Source organism: Stegostoma tigrinum, chromosome 14, assembly GCF_030684315.1.
Source record: "Stegostoma tigrinum isolate sSteTig4 chromosome 14, sSteTig4.hap1, whole genome shotgun sequence".
Classification (NCBI taxonomy): Eukaryota; Metazoa; Chordata; class Chondrichthyes; order Orectolobiformes; family Stegostomatidae; genus Stegostoma; species Stegostoma tigrinum.
In genome coordinates this window covers 76,505,522-76,523,982 of record NC_081367.1, presented here as the reverse complement: position 1 = coordinate 76,523,982, position 18,461 = coordinate 76,505,522, and the positions used below count along the sequence as shown (strand labels likewise).

At 43.0% G+C, this 18,461-nt stretch overlaps 1 protein-coding gene across 2 annotated transcripts in view; it reads left to right on the top strand.

Annotated features, from left to right (window-relative positions):
* The window catches only part of rhbdd1 (rhomboid domain containing 1), a 76,656-nt gene that overhangs the window by 44,280 nt on the left and 13,915 nt on the right, over positions 1-18,461 (top strand). For both annotated transcript variants that reach the window (XM_048542165.2, XM_048542164.2), the window contains exon 6: positions 5,477-5,596. In XM_048542165.2, the coding sequence (XP_048398122.1) occupies positions 5,477-5,596 (120 nt within the window). The remainder of the gene's footprint in view (positions 1-5,476; positions 5,597-18,461) is intronic.

Sequence of the window (18,461 nt, the reverse complement as noted above, 5' to 3'; positions counted from 1 at the left end):
CCTATCCCCTCCCCACCTATACTCTCCTCTCTACCTATCTTCTTTTCTATCCATCTTCGGTCCGCCTCCCCCTCTCTCCCTATTTATTCCAGGACCCTCTCCCCATCCCCCTCTCTGATGAAGGGTCTAGGCCCGAAACGTCATCTTTTGTGCTCCTGAGATGCTGCTTGGCCTGCTGTGTTCATCTCAAGCTTATGGGATGGGTGTGAGACAGAGTACTCAGTCTCCTCTTCTGCCTGTCCTGGAGTAAGAACAGTTTCTTACCCTTATTTAAAAAAAAGAGAAATTGAGTCATCATGAGATCTGACATTATCCAAACATCATAATATCAAATTGATTGCAGACCTGTTATTTAGTTGTGATTGAATTATGGCTGAAAGAATTAATTTGAAATAAACAAAGGATAAAAACAAACAGTAATACAGCACAGGAACAGACACTTTGACCCACCAAGACTGGGCTGGGGCACGATGCGTTTTAAACTCAAATCCTTTTGCCTCTGAGTGGCTTGTATCCCTCTATTTCCTGCCTATTCGTGTATCTCTCAAGATGCATATTAAACATTGCTGTTGTATCCACCTCCACCACCTCCTCTGGCAGTGTATTCCAGGCACTAACCACCCTCTGTGTATTAAAAATAAAGCCTGCCTCTCTCATCTCCTTTAAACTTAAATCCTTTTACCTTAAACCAGTGACATCTAGTAATTGCTATTTATATTCTGGGAAAAAAACGTATCTGTGAGGTTGTAGACTTGCTCGCTGAGCCGGTGTGTTTGATTGCAGACGTTCTGTCACTCTGCTAGGTAGCATTGTCAGTGTGCCTCCAGTGAAGTGCTGGTGTTCTGTCCCACTTGTTATTTATATGCCTCGGTTTGCTGGGGTGGTTAGTATTACTTCCGCTTCTGTTTTTCAGTGGTTTGTATATCGAGTACGATATGCGCCTGTCATTTCTCCGCCCATGTCTCCAGCCTGTCTATATCTTGCTGTATCCTCTGGTAATCCTCCTTATTACCTGCAGCTCCCCCAATCTTTGTGTCATGTAGAAACTTACTAATCAGGTCACTGACATGCTCCAAAACCAAGAACAGGGATCCTAACATTGATCCCTGAGGAACATGACTGGTCACAGATCTCCAGCGAGGGGAAAAAACACCCTTCCACTACTACTTTGTCTTCTGCGACAAAGCCCGTTCTGTGTCCATCTTACCAACTCACAGCAGATTCCATGTGACTTCCCCTTTTGTACCAGCCTACCATGAGTGGCCTTGCAAAAGTCCATATGGACAACATCTACCACCCGGCTCTCATCTTTGCCACTTCCTGAAAAAACTCAAGTCAAGTTTATGAGACATGACCTTTCCCACACAAAGCCGTGCATGTACATATGATGTTTGGATAATGTCAGATCTCATGATGACTCAATTTCTCTTTTTTTTAAATAAGGGTAAATAAATTCATATTTTTCCAAATGTGAGTAAATCCTATCCTGAAGAATCTTATCCAATAATTTGCTTACCACTGATATAAGGCTCACTGGTCTGTAATATCCTGGATTATCCCTGTTACCCTCCTTAAACAAATGAACAAGGTTGGCTCTTCTTGAGTTCTCTTGGACCTCTCTTTTCACTGAAGAGGATCCAAAGATTTTGTAGAAGGCCCTAGCCATTTTCTCACCTGCCTCCCTCAGCATTCTGGGATAGATCCCATCAGGTCCTGGGGACTTGTCTGTCTTAATGCTTTTTAAAATACTCACCACCACTATCTTTTTAGTACTGTCATGCCTGAGAATATCAACATACTCCTCCTGTGACTCACCATCCACCATGTCGTTCTCTGTGAATACCTGCTCAAAAGTATTCATTAAGGATCTCACCCAGTTCCTCCTCTCTATGCATAAATTCCCACCTTTGTCCTTGAGTGAGCCTACCCGTTCTTTAGCTACCTTCTTGCTTTTTATATGTGGATAAAACGCCTTATGATTTTCCTTCTACCGGTTTGCCAAAGGCATTTCATGGCCCTTTTAACTCTTCCAATTCCTTGTTTGAGTTCTTTTCTGCTGTATTTGTGTTCTTTGAGGATTCTGCCTAGTTTCTGCTCCATAAACCTTACGCATGCTTCCTTTTTCATGTTGTCTACTCCCAATTTCTCTTGTCATCCTGTCCTTCACTGTCACAAGAATGTGCTAGCCCAAATCTCAACAAAAGACCTTTGGAAGATTCCCAAGTGACAAATGTGGATTTACCCTCTAACAGCTGCCCCCAATCTACACTCCCCAGTTCCTGGCCTAATATTGTGTAGATAGCCTTCCCCCAATTTAATATTTTCACCTGAGGGTTACTGTTATCCATAAAAAATTACAAACTTACAGAATTACACTATTCCCAAAATGCTCCCTTACTGAAACTGTGATCACCTGCCAGGCTTATTCTCCAACACCAAGTCTAGTACGGCCCCCATCCTTAAATGGACAATATATGTACTGTTTCAAAAAACCATCCTGGACACACCTAACAAGTTCCTCCCAATCTAAGGCCCTGGCATTAAGTGAGCCCTCGTCAATAGAGAGCGAGTTAAAATCACCGACCACGACAATCTTGTGGCTTTTACATTTTTTCATAATCTGCCCACGTATCTGTCCCTCTATCACTTGCCTGTTGTTGGGAAGCCTGTGGTACAATCCTATGAAAGTGATTACACCCTTCCTATTCCTGAGCTCTACCCATAAGGCCTCGATGGATGAACCCTCCAAGGTGCCCTCCCTCAGTACAGCTGTGATATTCTCCCTAAAGAGTAACAGCACTCCCCCACCTCTTTACATCCCTCTCTATCCCACCTGAAACATCTCAATCCCAGAATGTTAATCTGTCTCTCAACCAAATCTCTGTAATGGCTACAACATCATAGTTATACATATTAATCCAAGCTCCACATTGATCTGCTTTCCCTGCCTTACTCCTCTCATTAAAATGCATATCCCTCAAACCGCCAGTCCCACTGTGATCAGTGACCTCTCCCTGTCTGTATGCCCTCTTCCCCTTACTGGCCTTAGTCTTTCACTCCTCCTCGGTCATTTCACTTGATAACCTACTGCTTTGGTTCCCACTGCCCTGCCATACAAGTTTAAACCCTCCCATCTGGCACTAGCAAACCTCCCTGCCAGGATATTGGGGCCCCTCCAGTTCAGGTGCAACCTATCCTTTTTGTACAGGCCCCACCTGCCCCAAAGGACATCCCAATGATCCACATTCCTGAAGCTCTCCCTCCTACGCCAGCTCTCTAGCCCAGTATTTATCTGTACTATCTTCCTCTTCCCAGCCTCACTGGCACATGGCACAGGATGTAATCCTGAAATTACAACCCTTGATGTCCTGTTTCGCAACTTCCTCCCTGACTCCCTGAACTTCGGTTGCAGAACCTCATCTCTCTTCCTGCCTATTTTGTTGGTACCAAAGTGAACCACAATCTCTGGCAGTTCACCCTCCCCCATCAGAATACCCTGTGCCCACCCAGAGACATCCTTGACCCTGGCACCAGGGAGACAATACCCTATCATGGAGTTTCACTTGCTTCCACAGAAACATTTATCTGTGCCCCTAACTACAGAGTCCCCTATCACTACTGCTCGCCTACACTTTGACCCTCCCTGCTGTCCAAACAGTATCCTCGTCTGAGAGGGGAATGGCCATAGGGGACCCCTGCACTGTCTGACCATGCTTCCTCTTCCCTGTCTGTGTCGCCCTTACTGATGTGGTGTGACCAGCGTGCTAAACATGCTACCCACGGCATTCTCAGCCTCACGGATGCTCCACAGTGAGTCTGTCTACAGCTCCAGGTGGTTCATGTGGTCAATCAGGAGCTGAGCTGAACACACGTCCTGTGTACATGGTCACCATGGAGACTGGAGGTGCCCCTGATTTCCCACAGATTGCTGAAGGAGCATGCTATGGTACCAAATTCTCCTGCTTTTGTGAACCTTACCAACTACGGATAATAATCCAGGAACTGATTGCACAGCCTAACTCACTTGTCACCAAACTCGGGTGTCTCAGTGCTGCTCTCTGTTCCGCGTAGACTCCAACTACCAAAAGTAAGTGTTTTATCCCTCTCCAGACACTACTCGCTCAGTCTACAAAACTGATTCGTCAGCAGCCAAGAAATCTGTCCTCAGTTATAATAAAAAAAACGACAGCGTGTGCAGGTTAGTAATCTGAAACACAAACAGAAATTGCTGGAGAAAGTCATCAAGTCTGGCACCATCTGCAGACAGTAAACAGAGTTAATGGTTCAAGTTTAGCGACCCTTTGTAGAGCTTGTTTTCAGCACATTTTTATTGGATATTGTTAATCAATCTGTTCATGTGTTAAATTGACATCCGTTGTGGGTGAACTTGAGCATTCTGGCATAGAAGAAAGGCCAATACCAGTACATCACAAGATGGCAACATGTTTTAATGTACGCGTTCTAAAGTGCTTTGCTGATTGTTGTCATTTAAATTAATTTGCTGAAAGCAGTCCTGCAAAAAGTCCCACAGAGAATGGACATAGACTTTGTTTTTGCAAGCCTGATATCACTAAGAGATAATAAGAATGCATTTGGTTCACTCTGCCTGATTAGTATTTCTAATAAAGACTTGCTCTAAATTTTGAAAACTGTGCAGAGCCGAAAGTGAAAATCCTACGTTTGTCCTCCAAGGATGTTAGTGTATAGGACCAAGGTATGTGTATGGAGTTGGGTCACCCATAACCATGATCTCACTGTACAGCCAAACGCCCTAGCAATATAATGGCTTTCTTTCCTTCCTTTTTTCCAATTTTTTTGTCATACCCAAAACAATCTGACCTGATATTGTCCAAAAGACACAACTAGTATGTAGAATTAACAAGTCAATTAATGGAGTGTTTTCCCTGAAGCTGACAATTTACTGGGAGGAAGTCTTCAAGACTCTGAAAAGAAATTCCTTCTCAATGGGCCTGACCTTCATGGATATCTTTACAACAAATTTCTAATTCTTTACAAAGGATGTCAGCTGTAACTCAATGATAACGCACTTGGTAGAGTCAGAGCATTGTGAATTCAAGCCCCATTCCAAACAATTGAGCACAAGCTTCAATTGTCACAAATGAGTGCTGCAGCATCGGGGCCCTGGCATTTGGATAAGAACCTCAAACCAAGGACCTATTTGCCTTCATAGTTGGGCATGATCAATTCCATGCCATTCATTGTAGAAGAGCAGGAGAATTTCTACTGTGTACTGACCTCAATTAACAGCAAAACAGTTGATTTTTCAGTCACTTACTTACCCACTTTAGTTTATATAATTGCTGTACTCCAATATGCCCTTTATCTGGAATTGTCGAAGCTATTTGCTTATTACACCATGGGTTAAACAATGAAATGGGTAATGTCTGCTTGCTTTATTTTTTTTCCCCTCAATATATTGCCCTAATCGAAGTTTGTCTGTTTTTGTGAACCCAAGGGTACTCTGGTTACAATAGTTTCAATTATGATGCCTCAAACTACAGGACGAACTATGCGGGAGGAATGACTGAGGAGGAGCAATTAGAAGCAGCAATTCGGGCAAGTCTAAATGACTGCGGTATGTTGTGTTTCTTTTTTGGCTATTCTGCTGTTTTATATTTGAAATCAAAGGGCTAATTTTGAATGTATTGGTCTGGATTTGTATATGCAATTTGAGAAAATATAGTCATTTGGATCCGGTTTATCAACTATGGAAAACCAGTTGGAAGATGGACATCTATAGAGCGATTTCCCTTTGGGCCTAAGGGAGAATTGTTCCATTCTCTTTGTAATTGATGGTGAAGCTGCTTTCAAAAATATATTCCTCTATGTTGACCCACCGTATTCTGTGCATGCTTAATCTTCAAATAATTTGATGAGTTCTAGATCTCTAGTGTACAATATCTAAACCCGATGCAGATGTTAAATTTATTGTTTGAGGAGGGATGAAAACATAAATACTAAAACAGCCTTTTTAACTTAACGGAGTGTATGTAATATGGCGTGATTATGTGCATCTGGAGTTTACCATTGATCGCAAACCGAGCTATGATGTGGAGGTACTGGTGTTGGACTGGGTTGGACAAGGTCCAAAATCTCTCAACACCAGGTTATAGCTCAGCAGGTTTATTTGAAAACGCAAGCGTTCTGAACATTGCTCTTTCACCAGCTGTAGTGAGAGAGGCACCAAGACACAGAATTTATAAGTAAAAGATCATACAACTGATGCGAATGTGTTGAATAAACCTAAAATGACTGGCTGACTCCCTCCTCTCAAATCTTTAAGTTAGAAAGGAGATGCAGATTTTGATTGATTAAAATGCAAATCCCAAAATTTCTTTCCAATCACTGCTCCGAGACAACTAAAGATTTTACCGGTGTATACAAGAGGTGACATCTCAGGTCAGACAATGCATTTTAGGTGTGTGGCCTTGTTTAGAATCTGTCTGAGTTTTAACCTGGAGTCAGACTGGTTTTATTTCCAAAACCGGAGTATATATAAAGTGCTCCATTGACTGATTGTGTCCACAAATTTTGTACTTTTTGAACAAAATAGAATGTATCCGCAAATACAAATCTGCAAATGGAAATCCACTCAAAAAGTTATGTCTGTGTGCATGTGTCTGTCTCTCTATGTGTATCTGTAAGTGTATGGTGTGGTGGAGTCATGACATGAACTCAAGATCAAGGTTGAGGCCGTCCTCGTGAGCACAGAACTTGGCTATCAGCCTCTGTCCGTTGACTCTGCATTGTTGTGTAGCATACAGGCGCACATGCAAGCAGATATATGGGGTGAATTTGCATTTGCAGATATTCTATTTTGTTCAAAAAGCACATGATTTGTAGACCCTGTCAGTCAATGGGGCCGTTTGTAAATTTCTGCTTCGGAAGTAAAAACCAGCCTGACTCCAGCCTGTCTCCTGCTGTTTTGAACTTTTACTTATAAATACTGTGTCTTGATGCCTGTCTCACTATACCTAATGAAGGAGTAATGCCCTAAAAGCTACTGTTTTCAAATAAACCTGTCGGACTATAACCTGGTGTCATGTGATTTTTGACCTTGACAAACTAAGCTAGACTAGCTGTATAAATATAATGACTTCAAGAATAGGTCAGAGGCTAGGAATCCTGCAGTGAGTATCTCACCTGCTGACTTCCCAAAGTGTGTCCACTATCTACAAGACATAAGACAGGACTATGATGGAATACTCTCCCCTTGTCCGAATGAGTGTAGTTCTGACAATGCTCAAGAAACTTGACACTATCCAGAACAAAGCAGCCCACTTGATTGACACTGCATCCACAAACTTCCAGTCCCTTCACTGCCAATGTTTAGTAGTAGCAGTGGGTACAGTATACAAGATGCATTGCAGAAATTTACCAAAGGTCCTTAGATTGTACCTTCCAAACCTACAGAATCTAGAAGGACAAGGGCAGCAGATAATGGGAACACCTCCTACTGCAAGTTCTCTCCATGCCACTTACCATCCTGACTTGGAAATATATCGCTGTTCCCTTAATGTCACTGCGTCAAAGCCCTGAAATTCTCTCCCTAAGGGCATTATGGATCAATGTACAGCAGGTGGACTGCAGCAGCTTAAGAAGGCAGCTGACCTCACCTTCTCGAGCACAGCTAGGGATGGGCAAGAAATACTGACCAACAACACAATGAGTCACAGAAAACTGGCATGCAGGTACAGCAGATAATAAATAAAACAAATGGATTTTTAAAAAATTCATTAACAGGATGAGGGCGTTGCTGGCTATTGTCCATCCCTAAATGCCCAGAAGGCAGTTAAGGGTCACCCACATTGCTGTGGGTCTGGAGTCATATGTAGGCCAGACCAGGTGAGGATAGCAGTTTCCTTCCCTAAAGGACATTAGTGAACCAGATGGATTTTTCCAACAATTGACAATGGATCCATGGCCATAATTAGATTCTTAATCCCAGATATTTATTGAATTCAAATTCCAACATCGGTCGTGGCAGGATTCGAGCCCAGGTCCCCAGAACATTACCTAGGTCTCTGGATTAACAGTCCAGCAAAAATACCACAAGGCCATCACCTCCTCAATAAGGAAAGCATTGATTTTTATAGCTAAAGAAATCAAATATAAAGTTAAGAAAGTTTTATTGCAACTATACAAGCATTGGTGAGACTGCACCTGGAGTATCGTGCAATGTTTTGGTCCTCTTATTTGAGGAAGCATGTGGTGGTATTGAAGGCACTTCAGAGGAGGTACAGTAGATTGATCCCAGAGATAAGGGGTTTGTTATTGAGAGAGAGGGTTCCAGACCCGAAACATCAGGTTTCTGATGCTGCTTGGCCTCCTGTGTTCATCCAGCTCTATACTTTGTTATTCCATAATAATTTAAATAATCAGAGGGTTAGATAGGGTGGATAAAGAGATCCTTTTTCCTAGGATGGTGACGGTGAGCATGAGGGGGCATAGCTTTAAATTGAGGGGTGAAATATATAGGACAGATGTCAGAGGTAGTTTCTTTACTCAGAGAGTAGTAAGGGAATGGAACGCTTTGCCTGCAACGGTAGTAGATTCGCCGACTTTAGGTACATTTAAGTCGTCATTGGACAAGCATATGGACGTACATGGTATAGTGTAGGTTAGATGGGGTTCAGATCGGTATGACGGGTCGGCACAACATCGAGGGCCGAAGGGCCTGTACTGTGCTGGAATGTTCTATGTAGTTTCTGTTTCCATTTCCATTTCCATTCAGGAGTTTGTTATATTGTTTTACAACCGTGCCAGTGAAGGGGATACTGCAACATACAGTGAAACTTGTCATTGCCACTTAGTGTGGGTTGGGAAGAAAAACAAGAGCAAAAACCATATTGACAGGAACTTGACTGTCTTCCACCTATTTGTTAGATGTGTCCCTGTCCTTATATTTCTAGCTTACTCATCCTCCATGACAGCAGCAGTAAAAGAAAGATGTGAGGACAGCTATAATTTAAAAGCAAATATTACCTCTTCATAGTTTTTGACCGCGGCAAAATCAGTCTCTGTAACATCTTGCCTCTCCAAAAAACACAGCAGTGATGCAGTTTTTTGTTCTCAATTTCTTTTCAAAGGTAATAGGGAAACAAAATTTCTGTTAAATACATCTAACTAAATTCCAAAAGAGTTTATGCTAAGTGCATATTGTTTGAAGTGTGTTTCAAAGTGGATATGCTCTTCATCATCATCCCAGAATGTGTTAATGTACTACTTTATACTTTATATTTTACAGTTCAGTGCACTTCAGGTTTGAGTCCTCAATTCAATCGGACTTATGAGGAATTCTAATGGCTGCTCACAAAACATTTGTGATGAACAAGTGGCCAAAGAAACTGCTGGCAGGAACAGTCAATCCTTGCCCTATTTGATAATCCAGCTCAACAGTGCAATGATCGCTGATGTATTTTGCCTTACTTGCTGTTTAGTGTTTTTTTGATACAATAACAAAATCTGTTTGTTGTGCAGAAGGCTTTGTTGACTCATTGTCTGAGATTTTAACTAAGTTTCCTAAAGTTTGCCTGTACTGCCACCTTATGGCAAATGGACACTTCGTCAGAGGCCAAATCTGAATCTACCTGTTTCGAGCCTTAACTGTGGTCTTGGGTTGGATAGCTCCATCACAAAGATAGGTTGGGCCTTTTGTGATGTTTGCACATGACCTTGTTGGGAGCACTACAGCAGATTTTGCAGTTTCTCCACTCATGCTTCTGGTCAATGTGCGGGTCTGTAATATTAGAACATAGAAAAGTACAGCACAGTACAGGCCCTTCGGCCCACGATGTTGTGCTGTGGAATATTCCTAATCCAAAAATAAAATAACCTAACCTACATTCCCCTCAATTCACTGCTGTCCATGTGCATGTCCAGCAGTCGCTTAAATGCCACTAATGACTCCGCTTCCACGACTACCACTGGCAAACTATTCCATGCGCTCTCAACTGTCTGGGTGAAGAACCTCCCTCTGACGTCTCCTCTATACCTTCCTCCTAACACCTTAAAACTATGACCCCTTGTGGCAGTCAATCCTGCCCTGGGGAAAAGTCTCTGGCTATCGACTCTATCCATGCCTCTCATTACCTTGTACACCTCGATCAGGTCACCTCTCTTCCTCCTTCTCTCCAGAGAGAAAAGTCCTAGCTCAAACATTGGAAACATAAATGGGCAAAAACTAATTTTGTAGCGAAATATTGTATAAATGGATATAAATTATGTAGCCACTCTTACATTTTCAGTTAGTTTTTGGTCAGCTGGTCACCATTTAGCTTGTCTAGACAGTGCTCAGTTCCAAATAGATGCCCAATGTTTTTGCCTTGGACAAAAATCCGGAGATGAGGAGTGGTCTGTTCAATATTTAAACAATTGGAGCCCATTGCATTAACGTAGAAATTAGGAAGCTGGAATAAGCCATTCACTTGTTTGAGACTGCTTCAACATTCGGTATGATCAAAGCTGTTCATCTATCTCAATGCCGTATTCCTGATTTCTCCCATACCCCCAATATCTTTGACTTGTGGTACAGAATTCCTCAGTTTCGGTATCCTTTGAGAGAAAGCATTTTCATCTCATTCCGATATGGCCTACCCCTATCCTAAGACTGTGGCCCTTGGTTCTAGACTCCCCAGCCAGGGAAAACATCCTCCCAGCGTCTGTTAACTCTGATTTTTTATCTTTACAGATGCTGCCAGACCTGCTGAGCTTTTCCAGCAACTTCTGTTTTTGTTCCTGATTTACAGCATCCACATATCTTTCGGTTCTTATTAAGGATGGCAGTTTCTTTCCCCAAAGGACAATAGTGAGCCAGATGGGTTTTTTTCTTCACAACCGACTCTAGTCTCATGGTCATCATGACACTCTTAATTCCAGATTTATCTGCTGTAGCAGGATTCAAACTGTCTTTGGAGTGGTAACCTAATAATAATAATAATATCACTAGGCTATCGCCTCATATGCTGAGAGTTTGGTCTCTGTGTTCTTCCAGTTCCTGATGCCTCCCTGATGCCTCAGATTTGTCTTTCATGCAGGGAATTCTGTACCTCTTTGCCACTGGACCTCACATCAAGCTGCAAGTTTGTTGCCAGCTGCTGCCTTCCTTGTGCTCACTGCACTGTCTAACTGTGGTCTTCTTCCTCTGTCCTCGTGTTTTCAGAAAGGTGGTAATACAATATTTTTCTGGCCATCGCAGACACATCTCCCACAACCTAGACAAATGGTACCTGGATGCCCAAAGGCAGAGTCTCTCTCTTCACCTTTCTCCCTTTTGCCCACTTTATTTTCTGGGGTAGTCAAGGCTGATTCTGTGCTGAACTATTGTTTGCATGCGCCTGGTCTTCCCTGGCCCAGAAGAACATATCTGCAGCTGGGGGGGGCACAACATTCCAGTAAGGGTGATGAGCTAGAGTAAATAACATTAGCAAGGAAAAAAGCCTCACAAAATAATGGTATGAAGAGCCAACTAATCCCCTGGACTAGATGGCCTACATCCTAGGGTTTTAAAAGACAATGCAATGGTCTTGATCTTGCAGAATTTTTTAGATTCTTGAATGTTCCCCATGAATCGGAAAGTAGCTGATGCAACCCTCCAATTTCTGAAAAGATTGGGAATGAAAATTGAGGACTACTGTCCCGACAGCCTGATATCGGTCGAAGGGAAAACTCTGGAATCTATTATTGGAGACATAGTAATAAGACACGTAGAAAACCATATAATTAGGCAAGTCAGCACTGTTTTATGAAAGAGACATTGAATTTGACAGAACTGTTCTTTTTGAGGCTGTAATTGCCAGGACGAATGAAGGTGATGCACTGAGTACAATATGTTTGGGTTCCATAAGGTGTTTGTAAGTGTTAACGTTGGAGCATTATTGCACAAGTTTGGGGCTTAAGGTATTAGAGATAATGTGCGATCTTGGATTGAACATTGGGTATTGGGCAGAAAGAATTAAAATGAATTTTATTTTAAAGATGAGAGACTTGTAAATGTCGACGTGCAGAGGGGTTTTTTATTGTCTTGCATAATAATTCCACAATTAACATGTAGGTGCCCCAAGCTCATGGAAACATGTAACATTTTTTGGGAGTTTTACAGAGTAAATGCTAAAACACTGACCGTAACACCTGAACTGCGAGACACCATTTGATGTCGAAAAAACCTAGAACAAAAGTTTGTAATCTCATATAGGCAATTGGATACAGAGGATGGAGATGTGGAGGCATTTCATCACTCAAAGGGAGATGGGAATAGAGCAAGAAAATGATGTTCTGGTAGATGATCAGCCAGGATCTAGAGTGGCTGAGTCAACTCAAGGGCTGAATGGCCTACTCCCATGTTCCTAAAGGGTTCTGAGTCTTTGGCATGCTCTATTCCAGAAATGTGAGGATGATCAGACGATCTCCGAAGGATGAGCAGTCATTGATTTTAATAATGTTTTGATTTATTGGAGTCTTGATTTGATTTAATTTATTGGAGTCACAAGTACCTAAGTACAGTGAAAATCTTTGTCTTGCGAGCAACAGAGGCAGATCATAGCAAACAAGGACATTCAGACCATAGGGCATTTCGACAGAGTGAGGTGTACAGGTTACACTGCACAGGAGATTCACAAAGAAAGATCAACATTAGCAAGGTCAATGCTTGAAGTTAGAGAGTCCATTCATTAGCCTAAAAATGGCATGGAAAAAGCTGTTCTTGAGCCTGTTGGTGTGTGTGTTCAAGTTTCTATATCTGCTGCCTGGCAGAAGGGTATCACCAGGGTGTGACGGATCTTTCATGATGGCAGCCTTTCTGCAGCAGCGAGCCCTGTAAATGGAGCCCATGGATGAAAAATTGTCTTCTGTGATGGTCTGGGCTGTGCTCACTACCTTCTGTAGTTTCTTACGGTCCTGGGCAGAGCTGTTACCATTATGCACCCTGGATAACAAAGTGTGAGGCTGGATGAACACAGCAGGGCCAAGCAGCATCCCAGGAGCACAAAAGCTGATGTTTCGGGCCTAGACCCTTCATCAGAGAGGGGGATGGGGTGAGGATTCTGAAATAAATAGGGAGGCGGGGGGGAGGCAGACTGGAGATGAATATCCCCTGAGGTTGGCCTGGAGGGAGGAGGGTAACTTCTTCAGGTAAGGCATCCTGGAAGAGACTTCGCAGTGAGGTTAAAATTGTATCAGAGATAATGGGAACTGCAGATGCTGGAGAATCCAAGATAATAAAATGTGGAGCTGGACCAACCTCAAGGGATATCCATCTTCAGTCTGCCTCCCCCTCTCTCCCTATTTATTTCAGAACCCTCTCCCCTTCCCCTTTTCTGATGAAGGGTCTAGGCCCGAAACGTCAGCTTTTGTGCTCCTAAGATGCTGCTTGGCCTGCTGTGTTCATCCAGCTCCACACTTTGTTATCTTGGATTCTCCAGCATCTGCAGTTCCCATTATCTCTGATCACCATTATACACCCAAACAGTATGCACTCAGTGGAGCATCTGTAGAAGTTGGTGAGGGGCCTTATGAATGTGGCAAATTTCCTGAGCTGCCTGAGGAAGAAGAGGCAATGTTGTGTCTTCTTGACCGTCTCATCTACATGCGAAGTCCAGGACAAGTTTTTGGTTATAGTCTCTCTGAGGAGCTTGATGCTCTCAACCCTGACAGCCTCAGCTCCTCCTTTCTTCCTGAAGTCAATTATCAGTTCCTTTGTTTTGCTGACGTTGCGAGACAGGTTGTTATCATTGCACCATGATACCAAGCTCTCTCTCTCCTTCCTACAATCTGACCCATCCTTGTTTGATTTCCATCTACCACGGTGATGTCATCAGCAAACTTATAGATGGCGTTCATTTGGAATTTAGCAACACAGTTGTCAGTGTATGGGGAGTATAGTAGCGGGCTCAGAATGTATCCCTGAGGGGCTCCAATGTTGAGGGTTATCATGGAGGAGTTGCAGTTGTCTACCTTCACTGATTGCAGTCTGTGGTTCAGAAAGCTGAGGATTCAGTTGCAGAGGCTAGACCCGAGACCTAGGCTTTGAATTTTGAGATCAGTCTGGAGGGGATTATGGCGTTCACGGCAGAGCTGTAGTTGATGAGTCAGAGTCTAACGTAGGTGCTCTTGTTGTCCAGATGCTCCAGGGATGAGTGCAGGGCTCGGGAGATGGTGCCCACTATGGACCTGTTACAACGGCAGGCAAATTATAGGGGATCGAGGCAGGCTGGGAGGTTAGAGTTGATGTGGAACGTGACCAGCCTCTCGAAGCACTTCATGATTATGGAAGTCAGACCCATCAGGTGTTATTAATGCATGTTGCGTGTGCTTTCTTTGGTACGGGAATAATGGTGTGATGGCGGTCTTCTTGAAGCAGGTGGGGACTTTAGCTTGTAGGAGGGAAGAGGCTGAAGAGGTCAGTGAATACTCGCACCAGCTATCCGATGTAGATTTTGGGCAGAAAATGAGCTAACATCTGACTGAATGGCACAGCAAGCTTGAGTGGCCTTTTAGAGTCCTGCTATATCTCTAATGTTTTTAAATAGTTTTGCACTGAATAGACTCTGCTCCTCTGGACAATAGTTTTTATGGTGGTGTAGTGCGTATGAATGCAGTGTTCCATAAGGTTCAATCAGAACTAATATTATAGCTGTAGTTTGGATTACAGTATGACCAGCTGTACAGCGACTGGATTAAATGGGTGCTACCACATTTGGAGGATACTGCCTAGATGGTGCTGGATTTTACAATGCACCATCAGCAGCTGCTGTATTTAGAAGTCTTCAGAACTTAGTGAGTATTTGTGATTCGGGAAGCAATACAAGAATGGAATATGATGTGAGGGGTTGGGGAAGAAAGATTGAAATAGTTTGGGACCTAATTCAGGATTAGGTTCATGGAAAAAACTGGACAGGATTGTTGATAGTTGCTAATCTGTCATATCATTTTAATTTTGATAATATCTGATTTATTTTCCTGTTTAGTGGAGGACCCAATTATTGTGTACACAATATGCTTGTGTTTTGACATGGAGTGCATGCTTTTTTTTTATTACATGATTTCTTCTGCAGCACTGTAAAGAGGAACGTAATTTTAGTGTGACCAGCGATTGGTCAAGGGATTTTTCTGTCATGGCAGATACAAATATATTCCCCATTAATTAAGAAGTTAGAAAACATCTGGATCTAATCAGTGCACACTCCAAACCCAGGGCTTCCACTGGAGACTCAGCAATGCATGCTTTTCAGTCGCTCGCAATGCCTTAGGAATTCCACATTCATTCAGATGAAATCCAGATTATTCTAACCTAACAGTGTATAATCGTTACAGAGATGTTAACTCTTCCATTTCAGATTAATTTAGATTTAATACTTGTTCACTTAACCTAGGGATATACCAATGTCAGGCCTCAGGAGTTATGCATAATAATCGGGGTCCATTTTGTGAAAGGGGAATAAAATAGTTCCGGTTTTAAAAATTGTTCAAATTAGGTAAGGTTTATGAAATACTTAGCTTGCAGGAGCATGACCCTTCTGTGACCTGTTCCCAAACAGCTGTATTGTTCTAGGTAGTAAGGAATGGAGGTGCTATCCAATGCAGAAGAAGGAGGTTCAAGAGTAAAGACATCTTTATTAGTCCATTACAGTTGCAGGTTCCAGGAGAAGCTTGGGAGTAAATCACCTCCCCCTGTCTTAGCTGTGATCCAAGACTTGGCAGGAATCAGCCAAAGTCACACGCTATTTCTCAATTTTTTAAGTTGTTGTAAAAGCAGATTACAATGGAATTGCCTGTTGTGAATTCCATTGGTATGAAAGAACTTAATTAATTGTAAAATATCCTTGTGTGAATGAACTGATTAGTTTGTGTTGGACAGTGGGTTCCAGTTGAAGTAAGCAGAATGTGGATTCTTTTGGTCTGGGAGTGGAACAGTGTTTTACATTTTTCCCTAGTGTTTTACTTTGTAGTTTTTGGGATTTAGGCAGTTCTGGCTAGGCCAGTTATTTATTGCCCAGTAATAATGGAAAATGGGCCACACAAGAGTCAACCATATATCTGAGAGGCTGGAGTCACAAGAGGCCAGTCCAGGTTCAAGTGGTAGATTTCTTTCCCCAAAGGCCAAAGCCCGAAGAGTTTTTACAATGATCAACACTTAGGATAGCTTTTTAATTCAAAATTCACCATTTGCCAAGGTGGGATTTGAATTCAAGTCCCTAGAACATTAGCCTAAGGTTGAATGCTGCCAGTCTGGTGACATTACCATTATATCACCATCACCCCTTTAGATGGGCTGATCTGTCTTTCTGGCTAATGAATGGAATTTGATCTCTAAAGCTGTTTGTGTGTCTGTCTATGTATCTACCTGGTGGTTTAGAGATAAGGAGATGAAATGTATCACTATACAACACTTGGTTTAGCAATTCAAGCCCTTGAATTCAAATTGATACAAGTGAATTTGTAGTCTATCATTCCAAACTTTTGAATTGCAGAATAGGTGAGCACACCACTTAGTAGTCTTAATGTTGCTTAACGTTCATGTCTCTGCTAGGTGGCTGGACATGTTGGATGTCTACACCCTTGAGCCGTGTGGAAGTCGCCCTCCAAATACAATCCAACCCCACCACCCAAGACATTTTTCCATCCCCACCCTTGTCTGCTTTCTGGAGAGACCACTCTCTCCGTGACTCGCTTGTCCGCTCCACACTCCCCTCCAACCCCACCACACCCAGCACCTTCCCCTGCAACCGCAGGAAGTGCTATACTTGCCCCCACACCTGCTCCCTCACCCCCATCCCAGGCCCCAAGATGACTTTCCATGTTAAACAGATGCTCACCTGCACATCTGCTAATGTGGTATACTGTATCCACTGTACCCGTTGTGGCTTCCTCTACATTGGGGAAACCAAGCGGAGGCTTAGAAACCGCTTTGCAGAACACTTACGCTCGTTCCAGTAAACAACTGCACCTCCCAGTCATGAACCATTTTAACTCCCCCTCCCATTCCTTAGACGACATGTCCATCCTGGGCCTCCTGCAGTGCCACAATGATGCCACCCGAAGGTTGCAGGAACAGCAACTCATATTCCGCTTGGGACCCCTGCAGCCCAATGGTATCAATGTGGACTTCACCAGCTTCAAAATCTCCCCTCCCCCCACCGCACCCCAAAACCAGCCCAGCTTGTCCCCGCCTCCCTAACCTGTTCTTCCTCTCACCTATCCCCTCCTCCCACCTCAAGCCGCACCTCCATTTCCTACCTACTAACCTCATCCTGCCTCCTTGACCTGTCCGTCTTCCCTGGACTGACCTATCCCCTCCCTACCTCCCCACCTACACTGTCGTCTCCACCTATCTTCTCTTCTCTCCATCTTCAGTCCGCCTCCCCCCTCTACCTACTTATTTCAGAACCCTCTTCCCATCCCCGTCTCTGATGAAGGGTCTAGGCCCGAAATGTCAGCTTTTGTGCTCCTGAGATGCTGCTTAACCTGTTGTGTTCATCGAGCTTCACACTTTGTTATCATGACTTCAACAGTTGTGTTTGCTGGAGGCTGGATAACTTATTTTACCACTGTTGTTCATTTGCAGGAGCTGAACAAGTCTAGTGAGTAAGTGGGAAATGGAGAGAAGTAATTGATTTTGGGTTTCTTCACTGAGATTAGCCTCACCTCTGTTGTGTAATCTGGAAGCAGGTAGTTGCTATTTGGTTCTGTGCACATGTCAGCAGATTTTAGCTGGAATCCAGTTGTCAGGAAGTGAGCAGGAATCAATTAACCTATGGGAGATGTGACTGAATCTCTGCATAAACTTTGGTTCAGGACAGTGGAGGCAGTCACATTCTGTTTAGGATAACTGAAGAAGGGTCCTGACCGAAACATCAACATTCTTGCACCTCTGATGCTGCCTGGCCTGCTGTGTTCCTCCAGCTCCACACTGCGTTGCCTCTGACTCCAGCATCTGCAGTTCTTAGTATCTCTGTTTAGGATAACTGTATTCTTCTCTGGGAGTGAGAGAATAATTGGAGCCGTAGTCATATGTAGTTGTGTAAATGAGGAAAAACAAGAGGTGATTACAAATTTCAGGCACGGTCTAATAGAAAAGGCAGACAAATTATATTTGTACAAGATGTGCACATTTCTGTGTCTTGGTGCATGGTCTGTGAAGTTATTTTTAATGCTGCTTAGTCTAAACTCAACGTATTGATTTGCACGTGGAAAGTTTATTGTTTAAAATATCTTGTTTTAGAGGGGTGCTGTCGGTAATTCTCACGTGTCTTGTTTTGAAATTTTGTACTGAGGCTGACCCATGATAGAAAGTGTACAAGTATGGGGAAAGGTTTGACACGTGTTTTCAGCCTGGCAATAAGTGCCTGAAAGGTTACTTGTATATGGTATATAAAATAGAACTTTTAGAATTAGAATTAGGTTTTATTTTCACGTGTATGCAAAGTATAGCGATACATGAGCAC